A 20175-nucleotide genomic window follows, 5' to 3' on the forward strand; every position below is an offset into this window, starting at 1 on the left:
TTTTGTAACAGATGTAGACAGAAATTCTCCTGGAGAGGAGGGAGAGGTGCAAAAGGAGGAGGAGAGTCGGTATTTTACTGCCAACCATTATCATTCATGTGCTGCTCCCACCGTGCTTTGTGCTGAAAAATCATGTGTCTACAACCCTTTGAACACTAAACCCCAAACCTATACAATGTGATTTTTTTTATAACATATCAGAACCTAAGAAATAGTTGGTCAGTGACTAAACAGCAACTGAAGTTGTTACCAATATACACAAAGAGGTCCTATTTGCTGTGAATACAGAGGTGAGTACACAATAATCTGAAACCCTAACACACTGCAATTCACAGATATGCATAATGATATAAAAAGGTGATTTGACTATGTAGCACACCACAATGCAATTCACAATAATAATGTAGCCCAATACAGCACTTTATTGTACTGTATATTCTGTATCACAGATTAGCAGCAATGTAAAACAGAAACTATTTTTCTCTGCAAACACTGCCAGCTGTCCCTATCTACTGCAAGTTATTGCACACACGACAAAAGGATAGGAGCCCTTACTTTTATAGGGAGGGGCTGGCACATATGAAACCCCCTGCTCATTATTGGCCTTTCTACGCCACCTGACCATAGTTCAAAGGATAAGAAGGGCAGAAATAGTAATTTGTTGCTATGGTAGCAAACAATCACACTAGTTCACAGTTTTCCTGAATGTCTAGAGTTTGGGTAAAACTCATGATATGCCGTAACCTTAAAAAGGGATAGTTCACCAAAAAAATGCCTATGCAGGTAAGGAGGCATCTCTGACTAAAGTTGAATAATGTCCTTGCTATAGGTGTAGGCCATTTACATACCTCACAAAGCCTGGCTGAAATACTCCCAGGATGTTGCCAGGACATTGCCTAGTCATTGAGGCCTAGTCATTACTGCTTACTCCCACCAACACGGAAGCGAGCTTGTTCTCTGATTCAGATCCCCTCACATGCTCTCTCTCTCCCCTGATACAGTCCTCAGCATCTGAGAGCTCTCTCCTTTGATGGAGGAGGTGAGTAGTAACATGTAGGCCTCACTTATTAACGTCCTTAGAGTATTCCAGTCAGGCTTCATGAAGTACGTAAATGGCCTACACCTATAGCAAGGGCATTATTCAGCTTTAGTCAGTGCTTCCCAGTTTGTTTTTATCTATAGGACCCTTACTTGCATAGGCAGTTCTTTGGTGAAAGTGAACTGTCCCTTTCAGCTCATCCATATTTGCATTGTTCTGCAGTGTATGCATGCCCTTTGCCATCCTGAAACTATTTTGCATTATTGATTCTAAGTTTACACCCATTTAGTACTCTGCAAGTTATAGTGTGAAGCAAGAAACAAAGCTGAATCCAGCCAGGGGTAATATTGCATCATTAACAAGGTATTCCCTTACCTTGTTCATAAACACTTTGTATTTTATTTTAAAAGTTCTTTCTTCTCCTTTTTGTGTCCCCCAAACATACCCCATAGCTGCTGTTTCTTTGCCTTGTCCTGTTTGTATGACCAGATGCTGCTGTTTCAACCATATGGAGAAATGGGTCCCAGTCACATAATCTCCCCCATTAGATTTTAAAATTAGGCATTGACGTAGTTATGTCACGCTTCTTTTTGTGAGCAGGTCCCATGTCTACCCATTGACAGCTATTGATTGGCTAGATATGTACGCAGTTACCTGTATTACTGGAACAACCCAAAGCAAGCTACCTGCTCACCCAGCACATCATTAATTCCCATGGAATCATAATTTATAGTAACTCCTTGGAAACATGTTGGAAGTGACGTGTGCTGCCTGATTTGACCCTCTCCTCTCGATGCCCAAGCACACAAAACTTTACAGAGACAAGTGATGATGTCACAAGATAGAAACAAGTTCATACGGCAAAACGTAAACCATTATTTTGGAAAGTTACAGTTGCAAGAAAAAGTATGTGAACCCCTTGGGATTATGTGGAGTTTTGCATGAATTGGGCATAAAATGTGCTCTGAACGTCATCTAAGTCACAACAATAGAAGAACACAGTCTGCTGAACATAATACTACACAAACATTAGATGTTGCCATGGTTTAATTGCACATAACATGTAAACATTCACAGTGCAGGGAGGAAAAAGTATGTGAACCTTTGGACTTAATAACTGGTTGACCCTCCTTTGGCAGCAATAACCTCAACCAAACGTTTCCTGTAGTTGCAGATCAGACCTGCACAACGATCTAGAGTAATTTTGGACCACTCCTCTTCACAAAACTGTTTCAGTGTAGCAATATTCTTGGGATGTCTGGTGTGAATCGCTCTCTTAAGGTCATGCCACAGCATTTCAATCGGGTTGAGGTCAGGACTCTGACTGGGCCACTCCAGAAGGCGTATTCTGTGCTGTTGCAGCCATTGTTCTGTTGAATTACTTGTATGCTTTGGGTCATTGTCCTGTTGCATCACCCATCCTCTGCGGAGCTTCAGTTGGTGGACAGATGATCGTACGTTTTCCTGAAAAATGTCTTGATAAACTCTGGAATTCATTTTCCCATCAATGACAACAATCTGTCCAGGCCCTGAGGCAGCAAAGCAGCCCCAAACCATGATGCTCCCTCCGCCATGTTTTACAGTGGGGATGAGGTTTTGATTTTGGTGTGCTGTGCCTTTTTTTCTCCACACATAGTGTTGTGTGTTCTTCCCAAACAACTCAATCTTGGTTTCATCTGTCCACAGTATATTTTGCCAGTAGTGCTGTGGAACATCCAGGTGCTCTTTTGCAAACTTCAAACGTGCTGCAATATTCTTTTTGGACAGCAATGGCTTCCTCCGTGGTGTCCTCCCATGTACTCCATTCTTGTTTAATGTTTTCCTTATTGTAGATGTGTTAACAAAAATGTTAGCATGTGCCAGAGATTTCTGTAGGTCTTTAGCTGACACTCTGGGATTCTTCTTAACCTCATGCAGCATTCTGCGCTGTGCTCTTGCAGTCATTTTTACAGGACGACCACGTCTAGGGAGAGTAGCAACAGTGCTAAACTTTCTCCATTTGTAGACAGTCTGTCTTACCGTGGACACATGAACATCAAGGCTTTTGGAGATACTTTTGTAACCCTTTCCAGCTTCATGCAAGTCAACAATTCTTTTTCGTAGGTCTTCTGAGAGCTCTTTCTGCGAGGCATGGTTCACATCAGACAGTGCTTCTTGAAACCAGTAAACCCAAAACAGGTGTGTGTTTTTTAAGGGCAGGACAGCTGTCAGCAACACATCCAATATCACCACACTGATTGGAGTCAAGGTTGGCTCACTCCTGGCTCCAATTAGCTCTGGGGGAAGTCATTAAGCTAGGGACTCACATACTTTTTCCTCCCTGCACTGTGAATGTTTACATGTTATGTGCAATTAAACCATGGCAACATCTAATGTTTGTGTAGTATTATGTTCAGCAGACTGTGTTCTTCTAATGTTGTGACTTAGATGACGTTCAGAGCACATTTTATGCCCAATTCATGCAAAACTCCACGTAATCCCAAGGGGTTCACATACTTTTTCTTGCAACTGTATAACCATTTATTTTGACCTTAGGCAAAGGGAGCTAAGGTTTGATAGTGGTCATGATCCTGAAGGAGGAGTAGGGTCAAAGCTCTTTTGGCCCTACTTCTCCTATGAGTCACAGGAATGTACTGTATTTTGTTCTGAACTCCTATGACCTGTTTTCAGCCAACAGCAGGCTAAGCCCACTGTCGGCTGATGTCACAGAGCTCTAGAAAGATCCCAACTATAATGTCATACTGCTGATTGGCAGATGGCTCAGCATCTCAGCATGCCACTGAGAGCCTGAGCTAGCCACCACTCCAGCGAGCACTGGAGGGGTACAGCAGAGAGCCTTAGAATGACAGGTACTACCAGGGGCGGACTGACAACTCATGGGGCCCCCGGGCAATAGGGGATCATGGGGCCCCTGTGTCCTTGCCCAAACTCAAAAGAGCCTATGAAAAAGGTACCAGGGGCATCTCATGGGGCCCCCTACTGACCCCAGGCCCTCGGGCAGTGCCCGAGTTTCCAAATGGTCAGTCCACCCCTGGGTACTACCCTCTGCTCACTGAGGACTGAGAACCAAGTGATCAGAGTTGTTTGAGGTCTTTGAAGTGGCAGGGGACAGATGCAGCTTCCACCTAGGTGAAGTTGACTTTTTCTTTATAATCTCAAACTTCTCTACTTCTCAAGGACCTACCCTGAAGGATTTAAAAAATGTTAAAACAAAAATGCTTTTTTTCACAACTAATTTTCCTCTGTACTGGCTTTCCATAATAACCAATGCAATCACATAGTTTGTATGAAAGGTTTGGTGCTGTATACTGTTTTAGTGATTAAAAAAATACATATATATTAGAAGTCTATACATCAGACAAATACAGTGACTACTAAAGAAGAGAGTGAGGCAGATGGATTTGGTTCCAATATAAAAACAGTTGGGAACGTTATTTTTGTTTGTGGAATTCTTTGTGTACAAGTGGAGTAAATTGTCATTAGTGTAGATATCCCTACACTCAAATAAGTATAGGCTTGCATTTCCCTATGGAAATATACAAAAGTTAAAGTGGTACTAAACTCATACAAAAATGTGGCTGCATTCGTTTTGTTGTTTAGACTTTTTTTTCACCTGGTGATCTGGCTGTGATACACTTCATGTGCAGAGAAGGTAGTCCTAGACTTTCAGGTTTAGATGGACTTCACTAACAAATTAAAGCTGAACTCCAGCTAACACTTTGTAACCTCTTGGCGCTCGTGCCTCCTGGCCCTTTAAGAGTTTCAGAAGCCGGGGGCAGGGTTTTAGGGTCATGTGACTGCCGTGATTCGCAGTCACATGATTGGAAAAGGTCCCGATCCAAAGGGGAGATCGGGACCTTTCCGGGAGTCATGAACATATGTGCTGGGAGTGCGCAGGGCATGCACTCTCAGCACGTGTGTATTTTCTAATTGCACACAAATATGCGGCCACTCGGCGTCAAGGCCCAGACGCTGAGAGGCCGCATATTTGCGTGCGATCGGCGTCAAGGGGTTAAGCAGTTACAGCAACAGTTTTTTTTTTCCATTCTGGGTTAAAGGTTTTACATACATGAGTAAAAGCTGACCATTGTAAGCGCACCATTCAGTGTTAAATGATTTGTCTCAACCCTCCACTTTTTCTTGTCAACTTGGTCTGTTAAAGGAAGACGAAATATTACAGACTTACTGGCCAGATCACCAAGTGAAAATAAAAGAAGAAACAAAAATTAAAAAAAGGAAATCAATGTAGCCATACCACCTAATAATTATTAAGCTGCACTATATTACATTTTTGCTTTTGGGTTTAGCACTGCTTTATTAATCCCCCATTGGGTGAACGGAGCATAATGTCATCAGGCAGGGAATGGCAGCCATATATAAAATTGTTAATTTCACTGTTTTCCAATATTACATAAATCAAAAAGATAGTCACATTATGAGCAACACATTACAATGGTGTTACTTGATTCATTAAAGCATATGGCATGCATGTAGCTGTGCTTATATGCCTGCAGTCTTTTTCCTAAATCCCAAAAAAAGACATACAAAAGCCCCAAAAATTGTTAGATTGCTGATGGTGACCTAATTATTATTAAAAGCCACCTTCCTCTTGTCCTAAATAATCAGGATCAGCGCAAGGTGTGTTATCTAACAACAGATTATGGAAAATTGTCTGTAAGGAAAAAGATGATAACACATTCCTAAGTATTCATAAGCAGGTCAACCTGTCTTTGACTGCCTTTCAAAGCACATTATCCTAATACATGGTATGGCTGATTTTAATTTGCTAAGATCAAAAAGAGTACAGACAAGAAGTGTCTTTAAATGGCATCATGTAATTGTAGTATGAATGAGAGCAGACATTCAATGAGCATGTGCAGCCAGTACATGCTCTTATATTTAAAGGGAGGCTGCATCTCTGCCTCCTGGCAGCAGCACATGAAAGCAGTTATCTGCAGCTGCACAGATAAACAATCTCCATCTCTGATTCAGAAAGAGCAGATCATTGTCAGAACTACCAAATAGTCAACAGACCCTGAAAATTAACTTAACCAAGGATGAATTCTTTGTCTGTTAGAAAGGGCATCACTTGCCCTTCTCAAGATGCTAACTGCACTAGGATTCTGGAGTCCCTGAACACCTGGAATAGTTCAGAAGTAAGCTCATACAAACTTGTGGAACTACCACCAGTCTTCACCACTATGGTAAGTTTTAGCCTACCTATGACATAATGTACAAATCTCTAGGACAAGGTTAGGAAGCTTTATCTTAGGTACATGAATGTAATATTCAGATCACACTGGACCCACCTGAAAATAACTGTCACTTAAAAAAATATAAAGAGCTATAACCTGATATATTTTCTTTATGAATTGAACCTCAGTCATGTTATCTCATGTAACTCTAACATATATTTATAGCAAAAGAAATGCATATAAAAAAACTTGTATGTGAATTTTCAACATTACAAATAACTAAATAATTTTAAATCAATTTTTGCTTATATTTTTATTGCCATTGTTTCTACTTTTATATGTGCGTGATTGGCTTGGTGCTTTTTTTTATTAGTGATACAAAGGATGGATATTTAAAAATGCCTACAGGTTAAAAAATGCCAATTTATGGGCACCATGTTTTGTGTTTTTTTTTATTACTTGTTTCTGATCGAAACTGCTTAATTTTAAATAGAGTATCTGTTTTGTCAAGTTCACTAATTTTAGAAATGTATCCCATTAGGCTTTATTTAATGATATAAAGACAATGAAAGTTGTGTGACTGCCCGAGGACCCCAGGCACTGCTTAAAATTAAATATTTCCTATTTAGTATACTGTTAAATTGTACTCTGGTCATATTACTTGTCTTGTAAAATAAGAAAACATTTTGTAGAAAAAAAAAAAAGAACACTTAGTAATAACTGTACGAGTATAAGAAAAAATGTAAAGAAAATATGTTCATGCTTTTAAGATAAAGTTAAATATGACTTTCCTTCTATTTCCATTTTTAAGCTATTTTAATACATAGATAAAGCATATCTTACAAACTACCAAGTGATATGTATTGCACATTAAACCATTCATTTTCCATTACACGTATATAGGTTAGGCAATTCCATGAAAAAAAAAAGTAGTTGTCATTTGTCTTGACGTCAAATGTGTGCATTGGAGGTTGAAACCTGTGAAGATCGATGCAGGTGCTAAGTGGTTTAAAAGAGCAAATTCAAGGGTAAAATAAGAGTGTGTGCGGGTTAAAGTGGAATAACAGGCAAACACACAATAAAAGGAATACCCAAGGAATAACACAGCTACTTTATATTACTGGATTTTTTTGTGTAAAGTATTTTTTGGAAAAGTTTCCAATCAAATTGTGGCCTACTGTAACTAGAAAGGTCTTCTACCGACATAAATTTCAGAACCATGCTGTTGGATGGAATGTCACTGAATACTCTGCGATCTTCAAATGCTACACCACTAAAGAGGTGACAGAACTTGTTTTCAATGGCAAGCATCCATTCCTTGACTGGCAGCAGTGACTTCTGAAAAGATGAGATAGAAGGGGTGAAGTACTGTATGTGCTGCTAATGGACATGGAGAGTCCACTCCTCAACTGGTTTTGTTGATGTACTTTTAGTGGTAGGCAAAGACCTGTAAGTGTATCCCAATGTTAACCAGATGTTGAAGGCTGTTAGCTGGGGTTAAGTATAAGAGGTGTACTCTCCAAGCGTTTAGGATTAGCGTAAGGCAACTTATACAGAGGCAACACTGTGATTGTGTGAGACACGTTTTACAGAGTGGGCCCTATTCTTGTGTAAGACACCTTATACAGAGGGGTACTATGCTTGTGTGAGACACGTTTTACAGAGTGGGCCCTATTCTTGTGTAAGACACCTTATACAGAGGGGTACTATGCTTGTGTGAGACACCTTATACAGAGGGGGGCCTTATGCTTGTGTGAGACACTTTATACAGAGGGACACTATGCTTGTGTGAGACATCTTATAAAGAGAGGGCTTTATTCTTATGTGAGACACTTTATACAGAGGGATATTATGGGGTTGATTTACTCAAGGTAAATAGACTGGGCACTTTACAAAGTTGCTGCAGAGCTTAATAATTGAGGTAAATCTTTACTGTGCAAAGAATACCTAATTACGTGCAAATATAAAAAGCAACATTTTTGCTTGCATATGACTGGATTATGAAAGTCATCAGATCATTTTTGCGTGCATATGCTTGGATGATGGAAGTCATAGGTGCTTCTGCTCATTTACTAAACTCTGGAGCAACTACTCTTGCAGAGTGCAACTGCCCAATTACAGTCCATTTTCCTTTTGTAAATTAACCCCTATGCTTGTGTGAGGCACCTTATATAGGGGGGCACTATACTTGTATGAGGTACTTTATACAGAGGGGACACTGTGCTTGTGAACTAAACAATTCATATAACATTTACAAAGTTTTAAAAAAGAGATAAGAAGCAGAAGGTTTCAAACCTTCTGTAGTGGGTCAGGTTGCAAGGTTAATGATACGAATGAACAGTTAATTTAAAGTTCAACAATGGGGAAAGGAAAATGCTCCCTTGCAGTAGATCTGCCTCCTTACTGCAAGGGTTTAATTCTTGTTTAAATCTAGGGGACCACAAAAAGCAGTGTTACTTTCCCAATCCTCCACTTCTGACTGTTCATGTCAGCCTCCAATCCCCTATGCTCCCATGGTAGAATGTCCTGGACTGATGTAGGGCTCATAGCTCTGCATTGGAAAGGAGGATGCCAAAGAATAATACACTGCAGGAGCATAGGGACACACCATATGCTGTTGGAGGATCGGCAAAAAAAACTGCTCTTCCTTTCCGCAGACCTAAACAAGCATTTAACTCTTGCAGTGTGGAGGCAGTTCACTGCAAGGGAGAATTTTTCTTTTTCCCACGGTTGGGCTTTAAAAAAGACTGCAGAGCTCACATAGGACTAACTCATAAAACACTTACAAATACATGGATAGTTGATTTTTGTTAATCTAAGTTTGCTATATATATATATATATATATATATATATATATATATATACATACATACATACACTGTATGTTCCAGCTTTAGTGTTCTCATAAATTAGAGTAGTATCAGTTTGTAGATGCCATGGTAGATGGTCATACATGGGCTACTTTCTGAAAGCAACTTTATTTGGAATCCATTTGGGCTGTTAAAGAGTTGCTAAGCTAGAGACTGCGGGCAAATACAAGCAACAATAATCTGGGAAACCTCGAAATGATTTCAAGATAGTTCCTAATACTCTTAAAGAGCACTACACTTTTCTGCATGTGCAATAATGCAAATAAGCTGTCCGCAAAAATAATGAAAAAATAGCACAAAATGAATGAAAAGTGAAAATACCACTACTAAATTATGTATGATGTATTCAGAAGGTTACCAGATAGCAATGTCTGCTAAAGACTGAGATGATCACTGAGGGTGATAAAGAAACAGAGGTAGCTGCGGTTACATTTTCAAGTGAGTTTCCACTCCTAGGGGTCCATAGAACATCATTTACCATATTCAAATGACCTCTCTATTACCATCACAAATGTACAGCCAAATCACTTCTAAATGAGATAGGTCATAGTGTGCAAGCTGGAGGTATTATCAGAGTACTGTAGAAGAGGTGCTAAGACCATTGTGGGTTTTAATCTCAGAAAGAAATAGGGCGCCCATTGGGTTGGGAAAGCTCAGGAGCCTGTACCTTAAATAAATGCACTTTTCTTTTTTAATTTGTTTTTTAGACAAACCAGGAGTACATTCATATAAATATGTAGCAGAAAAAAATGTGATCAATAAGGGATAGAATATGGCATAGCATTTAACCATACAGAGGATTCTTTTTCTTTAATGTCAGCATATGTATATTGCTATTGTACATTCAAAGAGTGGAATGTATCTCTCCTGAGATCCAGGTTTGTAGCATATACAAAAAAGGTGCACAATGAGGCATAATTTTGCCATAGTAATGCCAAGTATATTGCTATAGCAGTTCCTATTCTTCAGAGCTCTAAGTGTATTGGTGCATGAAACTGTAAGCTGAATTTTTCAAATGGTTTATTGGAGAATAAGGATGAGATTTGTGTTTGTAGCCACCATAGGTCCGAGGCAAATCCTGCCTGTAAATCTGAGACAGAGAGCACTTGATGGAGGTGGTAACTAGACAAATATTTTTGAACACAGTGAGTGCTCTGCAAAAAGTAGGGTGGTAAGGGATAGAAATATGAAATATCTAACCTGCATTGCCCTCTAATAGCTAATGGAGGGCTCCAGAAATGATTGAATCTCCTGAAAAGTGGCCAATCCTCCAGAGGATATAAAGTTCCGTACACAAAATGTATGAACTTCTAGGAGCTCCTTTAAATCTGTTTGAGACCTGTGAGAAATTCTGGGTCTCTCATAATTAGAGTTAAAGGAGTGGGATACTGCGAAATGGTAAATAGATGTATTATTGCATTTGTAAGGTTATCCTCAGAGTGAGGTAGCATCCAGTAGATTTCAGTAAAGTAGTTTTGAGCCATGCTATTTCTGTAGGGACATGCATATCTCATCCTGTTCTATTTGTATCTATGCTTTTGATGTAAGTTATTAATGTTGCTCAGGAGAGGAATAAAATTGGCCTGGTAAAGGTATTTGAGGTTGGCTTGGATGTACGTGACAAGACATTTGAGTGGAGTAGACATCCATTTGAATGGAAGCTGCTTTTGAGATTCAGAGCATGATTATGTGGAAATATGTTAACCACTTTTTTTTTAGAAATTCATTTTTAAGTTGAAAACTTCCAGTATTTCTGGAACTCTGTAAGAAGATTGAGAAGTGGGGATTTAAGATAGATGCTTGATATTAGGTTTGATTATAGGCAGCAGTTTTATGGTTCTCTGAATTTTAGCAAATACCTATAATATTCTGGTTATTTCTGATCGCGCATAAGAACAATCCTAGTGTGAGATTGAATAGTACAGGTGATAGTAGGCATCCTAGGTGAGTCAGAAACTATGATTTAGAGTTTGTGGACCCACTTTTATTTAAAAATAAAGCAAAGTCCGTACATCAGTTTTTCCCACAAAGGTGTCTTCACCATCAAAAATAGAAAGAGTCAAAATAATACCTGGCTCGCTCTACAGCAGCTCAGTTGCATAGGCCCTAAATTTGGCCTTTGGCTTTTGATTGGTCCCTCAGACTGTTTCACCCAACTCTCCCACCACCCTGGGTTCTCCTGGCTTTCAGCCTTTAGTTGCAACACCCTGCTGCACTGGCCCACACCCTGGCCTCTCAATAGGAGATCTCCTGGCACCAGTCTTAAAATTCTCCTAGCCTGAGACCTCCTTAAGGTGGAGGGCACCTGTCCTCTGGACAGAGCAGACCTGTCTACTGGATGAAGCATACCTGTCTACTGGATGAAGCATACCTGTCATCTAACAAGAGCCCCACACTATGATCAAGTCCTTGGTTGTAACAAGTGTGCACACCTGCGCACTCACACAGTGTACAGGTTTCCAATAAGAGGCAAGAGCTCCTACCAGACCCCCAGCCTTTTTTAAGGGTTGATTTTGTGAATAGAAACATAGATGTGAATAGATATTATGGTAATGGGAAAGTTAATTTTATAAAGATAAATATATTAAGAATTTAGGTTTGACAAAGAGTTATATGATTTAATCCTAAAGTGTATATACAGTTGTGTTCAAAATAATAGCAGTCAGACATCAATAACCTGATCAATCACTGTTTTTGGTAGAAATGATATTTCTACATGGCAAATAATTTACTAGAAGGTATAGTAGAGTAATAGAAATCCAACAGACCCAACAGTCATGACATGCATGCTGCTGATTCTGTGTAATTGAATCACTAATTGAAAGGGCATGTTCAAAATAATAGCAGTGTGGAGTTCTATTAGTGAGGTCATTCATTCTTTGAAAAACAGGTGGCAATTATTGCCCTTATTTAAGGAAGGAAGGCAGCAAATGTTGTACATGCTGGTTACAGTGCATTACTCTCTGAAATTCTGAGGAAAATGGGTCGTTCCAGACATTGTTCAGAACAGCGTACCATGATTAAAAAGTTGATTGGAGAGGGGAAAACATATAAAGAAGTGCAGACAATGATAGGCTGCTCAGCTAAAATGATCGCAAATGCTTTATAATGGCAACCAAAACCTGAAAGACGTGGAAGAAAGCGAAAAACTACCATTCGAATGGATAGAAGAATAGCCAAATGGCAAGAACTCAGCAAACAATCAGCTCCAGGAAATCAAAGAAGGTCTAAAGTTACCTGTGAGTACTGTTACAATTAGAAGACGCCTATATGAAGCCAAGCTATCTGCAAGAAGCCCCCGCAAAGTCCAACTGTTGAAAAAAAGACATGTGCTGAAGAGGTTACAACTTGCCAAAGAGCACATTGACTGGCCTAAAGAGAAATGGCGCAACATTTTGTGGACTGATGAAAGTAAGATTGTTCTTTTTGGGTCTAGTGGCCGGAGACAGTTTGTCAGATGACCCCCAAACACTGAACTCAAGCCACAGTACACTGTGAAGACAGTGAAGCATGGTTGCGCAAGCATCATGATATGGGGATGTTTCTCATACTACGGTGTTGGGCCTATTTATCGCATACCAGGGATCATGGATCAGTTTGAATACATCAGAATACTTAAAGAGGCCATGCTGCCTTATGCTGAAGAGGAAGTGCCCTTGAAATGGGTGTTCCAACAAGACAACGACCCCAAACACACCAGTAAACGTGCAACATCTTGGTTCCAGACCAACAAGATTGATGTTATGGAGTGGCCAGCCCACTCCCCGGATCTCAATCCAATAGAAAACTTGTGGGGTGACATCAAAAATGCAGTTTCTGAGGCAAAACCAAGAAATAGAGAAGAACTGTGGAATGCAGTCCAATCATCCTGGGCTGGAATACCTGTTCACAGGTGCCAGAATTTGGTTGACTCTATGCAACACAGATGTACAGCAGTTCTCAGAAACAGTGCTTATACAACTAAATATTAATTAAGTGATTCAAAGGAAAGCAAAATCTTCAAACATTTTTCATAAAGAAGAATACAATTCTGATATTTTTTTGAACAGTCTAATATTCCCTTTTCATCAATTTTTTTAGAGGAACAACACAAATTTGATATATTTTTCTTCATGTTTTGATTTGGAATAGAATGTGTAGTGTTCCCAATGCATTTGTGTGTATGGAAATAAAAGCTATTAGAAGGATTTTGAGCTTTATTCACTTTTTTCAACACACTGCTATTATTTTGAACACAACTGTATGTGACACTGTTTATCATCGATACTAAAATGAAGCAACAGAAAATTGATAATCCACACCCATTTCTATACCTGCTTTGAAACAAGCATGTCTAGATACCGGATATACACTCACTTTATTAGGTACACCTGTTCAATTGTTTGGTAACACAAATTGCTAATCAGCCAATCACATGGCAGCAACTCAATGCATTTAGGCATGTAGATGTGGTGAAGATGATTTGCAGAAGTTCAAACCAAGCATCAGAATGGGGAAAGAAAGAAGATTTAAGTGACTTTGACCGTAGCATGGTTCTTCGTGCCAGATGGGCTGGTCTGAGTATTCCAAAAACTGCTGATCTGCTGGAATTTTCACGCACAACCATCTCTAAGGTTTACAGGGAATGGTCAGAAAAAGAGAAAATATCCAGTGAGCGGCAGTTGTGTGGATTAAAATGCCTTGTTAATGTCAGAGGTCAGAGGAGAATGGGCAGACTGGTTGCTGTGACATTCAGATGGTAGGGTCAGAATTTGGCGTAAACAATATGAAAGCATGGATCCATCCTGCCTTGTATCAATGGTTCAGGCTGTTGGTGGTGGTATAATAGTGTGGGGAATATTTTCTTGGCACTAGCAAGGTGTACCAAATAAAATGGCCAGTGGGTGTATATTTAAACTAGGTCACTGAACTGCCAGTTGATTAGTTGAGGATAGGTATCACAGTACCAGCAACTTCAAAAACAAACCGGCAGCAGCAGCTCCAATAAGAATTTCTCCGAACAGGTTAACCTTAACCACTTGCCTACCGGGCACTTAAACCCCCTTCCTGCCTAGCAAATTTTCAGCTTTCAGCGCTGTTGCACTTTCAATGAATATTGGCGGTCATGTAAAATTGTACCCATATGAAATTTTTATCTTTTTTTCACACAAATAGAGCTTTCTTTTGGTGGTGTTTAATTGCTGCTGGGCGCTTTGATTTTTGCGCTACAAAAAAAAGCAAAAAAAATTTTTTAAAAAAGGTTTTCTTTGTTTCTATTATAACATTTTACAAACAGGTCATTTTTCTCCTTCACTGATCTGTGTTGATGGGCGGCACTGATGAGGCGGCACAGATAGGAGGCACTGATGAGCGGCACTGATGGGCACAGGTGGGTAGCACTACTAGGCACTGCTGGGCACAGGGGGGTGGCACTGCTGGGCACAGGTGGGCGGCACTCATGGGCACTGGTGGGTGGCACACGTAGATGGCACTGCTGGGCACTGATCATCAGTGCCCTGATGATCAGTGGCGATCACTTCTCTGACATTTACTGGTTATCGGCAGTACTTTCCTCATTCTGTGCCTGAGCAGCACAGCTGCGAGAGGAGACTGTTAATGTGGAGCTAAACTGCCGGTGTTAAGCCCACTCTCCACCCAATAGGAATGCGCAGAAGAAGAGGGTTATGGAAGATGTAGTTCTTTACAGACTTATCTGGCTTAGTAGGCTAAGAGGAAAAAACTATAAATCCCACAAGGCACTGGGGCTGGTTTCCTGCTTTTCCTGGGCTGAGACGATGGAGTGTGGAGGACATTCTGAGGGACTAAGTGCACATTAGGCTGCCAGCAGATTGCACCCCACCTCACCTGAGAGATGTCATTAATATTTATGAAGCCTGGTGCCTGATCAAAGTGTGAAGGACACTAATCAGTTGTACTGCCAACAAAAAAACAGAGGGAAATCACCGACTACCACAGGAATTGGTGAGAGGCCACTGGTAAAAAAAACCCACTACACTTTGACAAACCAGGGACAGTGTTACCTGCAAGCATCACAGAGACAGTTTCTTTATCAGTGCTCCACTATTCTGCACACTCCGACATAAGAGTTGGACCCCAACAAGCTGGCCAGGAGAGGAGAGAATATATTACTGACAGCTGAACAGTTATGGTGGTGTAACTCCCCTTATTTAGGACTGCCTCAGTATAGGGTTTAGGTGGGTTTTTTCTCTATACCAATTGTTTTTTTCCCACATTATATTTCTTGCTACTGTTCACCTATTTTCAGTATATGTCTTGCTACTGTTCACCTATTTACAGTATATTTATTACTATTGTTTAACTTTTTGCACTATCATTACTGTTGGTCATATCTCTTTTTGTTACCTGGGTACTGCATATACATCTGCAATAGATATTCCAGACTCAGGCAGATGTGTCAGAGTGCATGGCACTATTTGCACGTACTGGGTCAGGGGACTCGAAAAACAGCAGCTCCTTCAGGGGTAAGAGCTACACACAGTTAACAAAAATAAATAATATAACATATTTCTTATTTGCATTCACTGCGCACAATGTTAAAGTAATTCACTGAAAACCAATTACAAAAAATTTAGAGCTTTGAGTACTGTCAGTGCCCGTTATGCTAACTCCTATTAGCAGTTTATCATTTTATCTATCTAGAATAGAATATTAAGGTGTCCAGACAGGACAGCAAGCAAAAATAAGTGTCATGACCTGTCTTTCCATAACACCTGTATTTTGTTATCCAGAACATAAAGACTATTACATTGCAGAAAACATTCATCGTTCAAAAAAAAAATCCTGTAGTTAGAAAAAAAACTCAATCATACTAGAATAGTCTTAGTAGTTTCTTTCTGCATGGGAACTTCTGTGTTTGAAAAGCTGATACTGCAGGTTGCTTTAGTGCCTTTGCTCTGAGATATTAGCATTCAGTGATAGGTGCAGTCAATCTGTTGTCAATATCAATGATACTTAACTCTACATTAAAATGACTGTGAAAGAAAATGTTGAGGAATGCTGGAGTTTGGGCTGGTTGAGGAAAATTAGCTTTTTTATTTTTTATTTTATATAGACATTGGCAGACTGAATCACACATTTATTTTACATCTGCTGTAACTGATGGTAAAAATTTTACTTCAAGCTCAAAGTTCTCTCTACTAAGCATGTCCTTTATCAGAGGTCTCACACTTCTTACACCTGCTGTAAAAGAAGGAGTGAAACTTAAAAGGGGGAAAGAGTCAGTGACTTCTGCAGGGATACATTTCTGCTAGTGACTGTAAGTGATATCAAAACTTAACAGTTTTATGGCAACAGACTTTAAATATACCATCAACCCTAGCTCATATATCCTGCCCTTTACTTTATTAGGGCTCATTCAGACAGGCATATGTGATTTACTGAAAGTAAAATCTCAATCTGAAATGTGACTTTTTAGCTATGATCAGCTGTTTAAAGCATATATTGAGCCTCGGCCCCAACCAGCTGCTCACAGGATAAGCAAGTTCCAGCTCTGACCAGCTGCTAACAGCATCTTTTAGTGAGCAGCACAGTGGCTAAGTGGTTAGCACTTCCACCTAGCAGCACTAGGGTCATCAGTTTGAATCCCAACGGTGGCACTACCTGCTAGGAGTTTGCATGTTCTCCTTGTGCCTGTGTGGGATTCCTCCCACACTCCAAAGACATGCTGGTAGGATAATTGGCTGAGGTATGAATGTGAGTTAGGAACCTTTATGAATACTGCACCCAGGCCTCAAACAGTTCCCTCTCTACCTTTCATCCAGTTAATGACCAGTTCCTCCTCTGTTTTCCCTCCAGATACACAGTCAGCTGTTGCTCCCCTCTTAACAGCCCATTAACAAGAAGTTGTTATTATTACACTTCATGGAACTTCATCAGCTCATGCATTGCCTCCTCTGCCTTTTTTTCCTCGAACAGCTTCTTCTCTTTCTTTAAAATCCATTGATTGTGTTGCTCCACTTTCCTCCAACCCCTGTTGATCAGCTTCAACTCTACCTCCTCTATGTCCCCTATCCATAACCAAAATTTCTTTCTTCCCTTCCTGGCTTTCCGCAAATGCCACCTCTCCTATTAGTCTATAAACATTTCCCTTTTTGTCTCCTATATCTCCCCCAGTTAACAATCTGCTTAGACTCTAGTAGAATCGTACATCTGACCAAGTGAATATACAGGTGAAACTCGAAAAATTAGAATATCGTGCCAAAGTTCATTTATTTCAGTAATGCAACTTAAAAGGTGAAACTAATATATGAGATATACTCATTACATGCAAAGCAAGATAGTTCAAGCTGTGATTGGTCATAATTGTGATGATTATGGCTTACAGCTCATGAAAACCCCAAATCCACAATCTCAGAAAATTAGAATATTGTAAAAAGGTGTAATATTCTAGGCTCAAAGTGTCCCACTCTAATTAGCTAATTCAGCCATAACACCTGCAAAGGGTTTCTGAGCCTTTAAATTGTCTCTCAGTCTGGTTCAGAAGGAAGCACAATCGTGGGAAAGACTGCTGACCTGACAGTTGTGCAGAAAACCATCATTGACACCTTCCATAAGGAGGGAAAGCCTCAAAAGGTAATTGCAAAAGAAGTTGGATGTTCCCAAAGTGCTGTATCAAAGCACATTAATAGAAAGTTATGTGAAGGGAAAAGTGTGGATGAAAAAGGTCCACAAGCAGCAGGGATGACCACAGCCTGGAGAGGATTGTCAGGAAAAGGCTATTCAAAAGTGTGGGGGACTTTCACAAGGAGTGGACTGAGCCTAGAGTCAGTGCATCAAGAACCACCACACACAGACGGATCCTGGACATGGGGTTCAAATGTCGTATTCCTCTTGTCAAGCCGCTCCTGAACAACAAACAACGTCAGAAGCGTCTTACCTGGGCTAAAGAAAAACAGACCTGGTCTGTTGCTTAGTGGTCCAAAGTCCTCTTTTCTGATGAGAGCAACTTTTGCATCTCATTTGGAAACCAAGGACCCAGAGTATGGAGGAAGAATGGAGAGGCACACAGTGCAAGATGCTTGAAGTCCAGTGTGAAGTTTCCACAGTCTGTGTTGATTTGGGGAGCCATGTCTCTCTACCAGGGGATTTTGGAGCACTTCATGCTTTCTTCCACAGACGAACTTTATGGGGATGCTGACTTCATTTTCCAGCAGTACTTGGCACCTGTCCACACTGCCAAAAGCCCCAAAACCTGGTTCAATGACTGTGGGATAACTGTGCTTGATTGGCCAGCAAACTCGCCTGACCTAAACCCCATAGACAATCTATGGGGCATTGCCAAGAGAAAGATGAGACCGAACAATGCAGAAGAGCTGAAGGCCGCTATTGAAGCATCCTGGTCTTCCATAACACCTCAGCAGTGCCGCAGACTGATAGCTTCCATGCCACGCCACATTGAGGCAGTAATTGCTGCAAAAGGGGTCCAAGCCAAGTACATATGCATGCTTATACGTTTCAGAGGTCCGATATTGTCCTATGTACAATCCTTGTTTTATTGATTGCATGTAGAGATGAGCGAAGTATTCAAAAATTCGATTCGACTGATTCGGCGAATTCGTAGAAAAATTTCGATTCGAGTCGAATATATTCGCTGTGAATTTAACTTAAAAAAGGGTGTTTCTAGGCTTCAGAGAGACTTAATATTAGTGCTGAACACTGTACCTTTAATTTAAATGCCCTTGGAGTCTGCTGGGGAAGAGAAATAATACTGTCAGGCAGTATGACATGCAGATGAGTGCCGTCGATCTTAGAATCACCGCACACTTCACTCATTTGGGCAGTCACGGGGCCAAAACCAGAGTGTGGAGCCACAGTGTGGCGGTGGAGGCAGCAGCAATGGGAGGCCATACAGCACCCTATGACAAAAATGGAAACCACCAGCAGTGTGAGGAGACCTGAAAGTGGCACATGGCAGAGTGTGGCGATAGAGACAGCAGCAATGGGAGGCCGTACAGGGACCCATGACACACTCTGGACCTGGCAGCAGCATGAGGAGGCGGTACAGGGGCCCATGGCAGATTACGGGCCTGGCAGCAGCATGAGGAGTCGGTACGGGGGCCCATGGCAGATTACAGGCCTGGCAGCAGCAATGGGAGGCCGTACAGGGACCCATGACACAATCTGGACGTGGCAGCAGCATGGGGAGGCGCTACAGGGGCCCATGACAGATTACGGGCCTGGCAGCAGCATTTGGAGTCGGTACGGGGGCCCATGACACACTCTGGACCTGGCAGCAGCATGAGGAGGCGGTACAGGGGCGCATGACAGATTACGAGCCTGGCAGCAGCAACTTGGACAGGAGGACGTTCAGTTTCTGCACCGTCTGGTGCGTGCTCGCAAACTGTTGTCTCTTGGAAACGGATTCCAAGAAAGACTGCTGACGGAATCCGTGAAGAGGAGTAGCAGGAGAAGGAGCATCTGAACGAGCGGAATATGCCAACAAGCGACAACAGGGGCCCATGGCAGATTAGGGGCCTGGCAGCAGCTATGGGAGGCCCGTAATCTGCCAGCACCCTATGACAAAAAATGGAACCCACCAGCAGTGTGAGGAGACCTGAAAGTGGCACATGGCAGAGTGTGGCGATGGAGACAGCAGCAATGGGAGGCCGTACAGGGACCCATGACACACTCTGGACCTGGCAGCAGCATGAGGAGGCGGTATATAGGGGCCTATGGCAGATTAGGGGCCTGGCAGCAGCTATGGGAGGCCCGTAATCTGACAGCACCCTATGTCAAAAAATTCTACACACCAGCAGTGTGTGAGACCTGAAAGTGGCACATGGCAGAGTGTGGCGATGGAGACAGCAGCAATGGGAGGCCGTACAGGGACCCATGAGAGACTCTGGACTTGGCAGCAGCATGAGGAGGCGGTATAGGGGCCCATGGCAGATTAGGGGCCTGGCAGCAGCTATGGGAGGCCCGTAATCTGCCAGCACCCTATGACAAAAAATGGAACACACCAGCAGTGTGAGGAGACCTGAAAGTGGCACATGTTTGGGGCATGATTCATGGCGGATTTAGTCAGTTGTGTCAGGAACTGGTGGTTTGAAA

General features: G+C 41.3%; 1 protein-coding gene across 2 annotated transcripts in view; it reads left to right on the forward strand.

The window, feature by feature from the left end:
- The first annotated feature begins 5951 nt into the window (after positions 1–5951).
- The window catches only part of OPN4 (opsin 4), a 102284-nt gene continuing 88060 nt past the window's right edge, over positions 5952–20175 (forward strand). For both annotated transcript variants that reach the window (XM_089676485.1, XM_089676487.1), the window contains exon 1: positions 5952–6243. In XM_089676485.1, the coding sequence (XP_089532611.1) occupies positions 6097–6243 (147 nt within the window). In that variant the 5' untranslated portion in view covers positions 5952–6096. The remainder of the gene's footprint in view (positions 6244–20175) is intronic.

This window comes from Staurois parvus, unplaced genomic scaffold (genome assembly GCF_062004578.1).
Source record: "Staurois parvus isolate SC_StPar_1 unplaced genomic scaffold, SC_StPar_1.0 ptg000170l, whole genome shotgun sequence".
NCBI lineage: Eukaryota > Metazoa > Chordata > Amphibia > Anura > Ranidae > Staurois > Staurois parvus.